Below are 6,879 nucleotides of genomic sequence, written 5' to 3' on the forward strand. Positions count from 1 at the left end.
TTATGAAAACACGGCCTTCAGATGCAGGCTATGTAGGCAGACAGGACATCTACAAAGCACATGCCCAGAAGCAAAGAAAACCAACAAGAAGCAGAAAGGGAAGCAGAAGAAAGGATGGCAATTCTCACCTCCAAATTCTGAGGAAGAAGAGTCAGAAGCAGAGGAGGAAGTGACCCCTGCAGAGAAGACTGAGATATCACAAGAAATGGAGAATCAGAAGGGAACCAGTCCGCATGACAAGACAGAGATGACAAGGGAGGATCCAAGTATGGGAGGCATCAAACGTCATCACCACTCTGATACATCAGACTCAGACAAAGAAACCATCCCACAGAATGCAGAAACACAGATAGTCATAGCTTCGATCGAACCCTCTCAAGGAGAGTGGCATAAGGTTGAAAAGAAAAAGGGGAGAAAAACTTGAAGCACGAATCTCATTTGCAGCTGGAATTTTTGTTCTGTTTCTTTTTTCTCTCTCTTCCCTCTCTTCTCATTTTCTCTTTTTTCTTTTGCACGTTAGCCTCCTAACGTTGCAGGGGGTGCGAAAGCACTCGAGCCTTAGTGGCAAATGCTAGTGTAACTTTCATTATTTTTTTAATAAAAGTTACTGCTTTTTCCTTTGGAAAAAATAATTCAATTTCCACTTTAAATATGTTAGAGATAATAGAGAAATAAAAGTTTTAGATTGATAGAGTTACTAGGTTGTGTTCTAGAATGTATTGTTTTCCAATGTAATTGAGAGTTGGAGCTGATTAGGAGTCATTATCTTTCTAGGTTGGTGTGTTTATCTAGTATATCAATCCCATTTCTATATAATGTGGCTCTATCATGTATTTGGTGTAGTGTGATCCTCAAAAATAGAAGTCTCTCATTGAGACAATGTTGATTTGTTGTCTCTGTTTTGCGATTTGGTATCAGAGTAGGTTTATCGGCCTAAATCCCTTTAGGGAGGAGGGCCCATGACCGTGAAGAGAGAGAAAGAGTGGTTGATGTGTAGTAGTTTGTCTTGGAGCATATACTTGAATGAAAGGTGTGAGTTAGCTTCTACACATAATATTTAGTTATGTGTAAGCATGCCAATTTCTTCATAGGAGATAGGCATCTCGGGATCGATTCTTGAAAGGAACACAAGAGTCAATACCACTATTGGACGTATATACTTTTGTAAACTAGGATTTTTTGGAGAAATATGATGTGAAGCTCAATAATATGTTATTGGTGGATCAAAAGCACATTCCAATGTATCAAGAGCTTGTTGATAAAGAAAATCTTGAGTTGATAGCTTATTCATATTTTGATTGGGCAACATATTTAGATGACAGGAAGTCCACATTTGATTATGCATTCAATATTGGATTTATAATTGTGTCATAGAGTAGCAAGAAACAACCAAATACTTATTTTTCCTCCACTGAAGATGAGTACAAGGCCTTATGTAGTACAACCTGTGAAGCAATTTGGCCAAGAAAAATTCTTGAAGACATGATATAAAGATAGGAAGGACCAAAAATCATCAAATGTGACAACCAAAACTCAATCAAATTGGTGAACAACTGATTCTATCATGAAAATTCAAAACACATTAAAACACATCATTTTGTATGAAAAGAATGTAGTTAAAGGAAATTGATTTGATCTATTGTAATACAAATGATAAAGTGGCAGATATTTTTACGAAGCCTTTAGGAAAGATAAGTTTACATTATGTACAGATAAGTTAGGTGTGGTAAATAATTCATTCATTTCTCCATTAAGGGGGAGCATTAGAGATAATAAATAAATGAAAGTTCTAGATTAATAAAGTTCCCAGTTTGTGTTCTAGAATGTGTTTTTTCTAATGTAATAGTGAGTTGGAGATAAGTATGAGTCAATTATCTATATTTAGTCTATATATCCCATTGCTATATAATGGGACTCTATCATGTATTTTGTGTGGTGTGAGCCTGAATTAATAGAAGTCTATAGCAGGTAAAAATAATATTAATGATGTGTAGTTCATTCTATGTTCAACTAGCACGGAATTTATAACAAATATATATATATCTATATATATCTATATATATCTATATCTATATATATATATATATATATATATATATATATATATATATATATATATATATATATATATATATATATATATATATATATATATATATATATATATATATATATATATATATATATATATATATATATATATTACAGAAACGGATAGAGTGATATATTAATTTCTGGCCAAAATGCCTCAAAACTGATTACAAAATGCTAACCAAAGTCCAGAAAACTCCTTGGCCAGGACCGATGTGTCTTTTTCTTTGCTACGCCAGAGATTTTTACAAGCTATTTTTCGGGCAACCGCCTCTATCTTTCCCACTTTAAAAATGCAGACAAACTGCTCCAATAAAAGACAGTAAAACATATTCACCAGACAGTTAAGGAATGGGATCCCAGCCTTCTTCTCCATCTCTGAGGATGACTCCGAGGGGGAGGAGAACAGCTTTATTAGCTTTAGCATCAGCATCTTTGTTGTTGTCTCTCTTGACATGATAGAAATTCAAGCTCTAAAAGGAATTTGACAGGGTTCTTATTCTGTTGATCAATCTGGACAATCTTAGATCTGAAGGGGAAGAGCTGTCTACAATGATTTTTATGATAGACTGAGAGTCGCCCATCACAATTGCATCGTTGATACCGAGAGATTTAAGTTGCTTCAGACCTTGGAGAAGGGCCAGGGCTTCAGCTTGGATGCTGGTATTGAAGCCCACTCCCCAGGCATATCTAAGAACAGTTCTGCCATCAGCTTTTTTAACAACTCCACCAGCTCCGGAACTGCTCGGATTGCCTTTAGCTGCCCCATCAAAGAAGAGAATGTTATGCACCTACTTTGTGCAAAGAGCCAAGAAATCTGAAGCATTAAGTCTAATTTTCCATTCTTTGAGAGGAACGGGAGGCCTGGCAATTTCAATGAATCAGAGGTCCAGGATATCGCTCCAAGCAGCATCATGGTCTCTCAGGCCTGTCCCGTCTAGCTGATCTCCGACACGATCCTTTAACTGGCTTTTGATTTTAACCTAGACAATCTTGTGGTCTCTCTTCTTATCTCTGAAAATCCTCTGATTTCTTTCCAACCAGGTGTGCCAACAAATTAGTTTAGGAAGAATGCACCAGGCAGCTTTGATATGTACATTCTATGGAGAGCCTCCAGGATACGAACTCAACCAGTTCGAAAATAGATCAGGAATGCTATTGGGGAGGACGAAATCCAAACTCCATGGGCCTAAGGCCTCATTCCAAAGATCTGCCACGAATTTACATTTGAGCATCAGGTGTGTAGCAGTTTCTGCATTTTCTCCACACAACGAGCAATGGGAGGGGCCTAGATAACCTCTTTTCTGTAATCTATCATTAGTCAAGATTTACTGATGACATAGGAGCCAGCAGAAGTAGTCGATTTTAGGAAGCGAAGACTGGGACCAAATCCCTTTCCATGGTTTCGGATCTAGAGGAACGTGGGGATGTGATAAGATCTGCTTATAACCCTTAGAGACTGAATAACACCCAAGGGTCGGACCCCAACCACGGGTATCCAACTTCCTTCTGTTCAAAGGAGCCTTGCCATTTAAGAAGTCTAAGAAGATTTCAAACTCGTTGGACAGAATCTGGGGCACCTCAATGTTAATCCAGCTATGCTAGTCTCCATTCTCCCAATTAGAAATATCCCACAGAGTAATGTAACCTGCTCTGTACATCCAGTCTTTCAACAAAGTTAGGGAACGATCATCAGCCAGAGGATCACAGCCCATTATACGATCCTCCCATATTCTAATTTGCTTGCCATTACTAGGGATCCAATGAGCATGTTGGCTAATTAAGAAGGAAGATTTTGCACAAAGCTTTTGAATTAGCGAGCCAGAGTTTGCTATGGGATGGTCCAGACGCCTTTTTCTCTGCCCACAAAAGAATTTTTTCCACAAGGCAAGCTGATCCCACCCCGGATTTCAGGAAATTATCCTCCAGATCAGCTTTGCTCCCAACGCAATGTTCTACGTGAAAATATTCTTAGTATTCAATCCGCCTTCCAATCTGGGCATGGAGATTTTAGCCCAGCTTATTAAAGGGATTTTCTTTTCGTTTGCTTTCCCACCTTTCCAAAAGAATTTTCTTATGTGATCCTCCATTTTCTTCATAATTCCAACTGGAGCCAGCATCACAGCAAACTGATAGATGGGGAGGCTATTTAGGACTGCTTTTATAAGCACTGACTTGCCTGCCAGATTAAGCTAGTTAAATCCCTAGGAGTGGATCTTAGATTCAAACTTTTCCAACAGGGGCAACCAGTCTCTGCTGACAGCACATTTTTGGAGAATAGGGAGACCCAAATACTTGAAGGAAGACCATGACGAGGAGACCGCGAAACCAAAGCAACAGGAGATGCCTTGCAGCGTGATGGCAGGGGTATTCCAGTAGTAGATATGGCATTTACCTTTATTGAGGTTGCTTCCTAAGTCTTCACAATAGTCATCAACCACATCTTTAAATCTTTTAGCTGAGGACACAGAGGCAGCACCCAGCAAGAGGGAATCATCCGCAAATAACACATGATTTATATTATTAACTCCTCTCGCAATGTTCAGGCCCATTAATTCTTGATCCTGTTGCTTTTTGTTCAAAAGGAACCTGAGGACAGAAGCTTGAAGGACAAAGAGCAGAGGGGATAGAGGAAACCCTTGCCTCAATCCACGAAAAGCTTTGAAGAAATCAGTGGCCCTCCCTTTCACCAGAGGGGCTATCCATGGCTTGCTGATACAAGCCTTAATCCAGTTGATAAATTTGGATCCAAACCCAAATTTGCGCAGGACATGCATCAGAAAACTATGTCTCACTTTGTCAAAGGCATTTTCAAGATCTAACTTGACAACCATTCCTTTCTCTTTGTGAACCAAACTAGAGTGAATCACCTCTTGGACCAGTATAAAGTTATCCACAATCTGTCTTCCCTGAATAAAACCTCCCTGGTTTGCAGGAATGATGTCTGGGAGAATGATTTTTAATCTGTTGGCAATAACTTTCGTAATCAACTTATAGCCTATATTACAAAGGGAGATAGGACGAAACCTGCTGAAGGTGTTGGCGCCTTTCTCCTTGGGAATGAGGGCCAGGAAGGCCGAATTAGTGCTTCCCCCAATTTTCTGACACTCTTGAGATTTCCGAATCATTCTGCATAAGTCTTTCTCCACAATCTGCCAACAGGACTGCAGGAATCTGGCAGTAAAACCGTCAGGACCCGGGGCCTTATCAGGTTCCATAGCGAAGAGGGTGTTTTTTATTTCATTGTTAGAGATCTCAGCTTCCAGGAATTGATTCTTTCTAGCGGTAATCAGGGAGGGCACCTCATTCACAAGGATATAAACATGTCCCAAGGCCTCTTCTTCCCTATACAGGTTTTTGAAATGAGTGAAGGCAGCGTTCTTTATGCTTCAGATTTCTCTATGCGTGGTGGTCTCTACTTTAATTTCTGAGATGGAGTTGAGGCATTTTTGGGCCTGAGCTTGCTTATGGAAGAAGGAAGAGTTTCTATCTCCCGCCTTGAGCCAAAGACTGCGGGATTTCAGTCTCCAATACTCTTCCTCTGCCAAGCTAGCCTTAAGGAGCATGTGCTGAAGATTAGCCTCCTTGTCAAGTATTTCTTTTGTGATCTCAACATTTTCCGAAACCAGATGATGCATCTCAAGTCGTTCCTAAATCATTTTCCTTTCCACAGCAGGATTTGGTAAGGTTTTTACCTAGGTTTTTAGAGCAGCTTTAACTCTCCTAAGTTTCTACTCCCAAACAAAGAAGGCTGAGCCTTTGACTGGGAGCTTCCATCTTTCTTTTATCAGAAGCAAGAATGATTGTTCCTTAACCCAATGAGAGATGAATTTAAATGGAATGGGACCTTGGTCCAAATGTGCCAGCAGGTCAAGTTTAATGGGGCGATGATTGGAAACACTACAAGGGAGAATATGCATTCTAGACTCCAGACCAAGAAGAAGGAAAGAACTTTGAACAATGAATCTGTCTAACCTTGCAGTGATATGTCCCAGGCCGATTCTTTTATTTGTCCAAGTGTACTTCCCGGACGTAAGCTTAATGTCTATCATGTCCCAGTCTTGAAGCAAATCCTCAACCCATTCCCGCGCCGGGTCCCTAACAGTGCTTCCTCCACATTTTTCTGACAATGATAAGGTGAGATTTAGATCCCCTGCTATTATTATATTAGCCAAATCTTCAGAATCTGCCAGACTTCTAATGGAGTCCCAGCAGTGCTTTTTCTCTCCTGCGCTGACAGGAGCATACACGTTAAAGAGGGAGAGAGTCATATCTGTTTCTACGTGTTGTATCTTTGAGAACAACCAATGGGTGTTTTTGACTTCTTTGATCTTTATGAATTTGTTAGCATTCCAAATAGTGCCCAGTCCACCTGAAGCACCTCGAGCTGAGACTGCTTGTCCTTCACTTTTCTTCCACAATTTCTTACCGATCTGGAGGAAGGCATAGTCCTCCATTTTAGTCTCCTGGATAAGGAGTAGATCAGGAGATTCTGATCTTATCAAACTTCTTATGGCTTCTTCTTTTATTCTGCTCCCCATACCCCTACAATTCCAGGAGACGATCTTCATCACTTGCTTTTTGGATGGTGAGCTCCCCTAGAGCTCTGGGACTGATTTTTGTTATTCTTCAGAATATTTTCCAAGAGTTTCTCAAGGGTTGGTTGACGTCCCTAAAGCTTGTCTTTGTAAGTCTCTTGCTCTCTTTTTTCTCGAGCCGATTTTCGGCCTCTCAATCATCTTCTAGCCGAGGTTTGCGAAGCCCCTATTTCACCTTCTTATTTTGATT

At 39.9% G+C, this 6,879-nt stretch overlaps 1 protein-coding gene across 1 annotated transcript; it reads right to left on the reverse strand.

Moving 5' to 3' along the window:
• Positions 1 to 2,248: 2,248 nt before the first annotated feature.
• LOC149163375 (uncharacterized) lies at positions 2,249 to 3,806 on the reverse strand. Its single transcript, XM_089429104.1, has 3 exons — positions 3,740 to 3,806; positions 2,679 to 2,851; positions 2,249 to 2,395 (listed from the first exon to the last, which is right to left on the reverse strand). Exons 1-3 carry the CDS (start codon positions 3,804 to 3,806, stop codon positions 2,249 to 2,251), a joined length of 387 nt encoding a protein of 128 aa, XP_089285230.1.
• Positions 3,807 to 6,879: the final 3,073 nt, after the last annotated feature.

The sequence above is a fragment of the Pinus tabuliformis genome, chromosome 5_1, assembly GCF_031772625.1.
Source record: "Pinus tabuliformis cultivar Carrire ecotype Pingquan chromosome 5_1, CPIR1, whole genome shotgun sequence".
NCBI lineage: Eukaryota > Viridiplantae > Streptophyta > Pinopsida > Pinales > Pinaceae > Pinus > Pinus tabuliformis.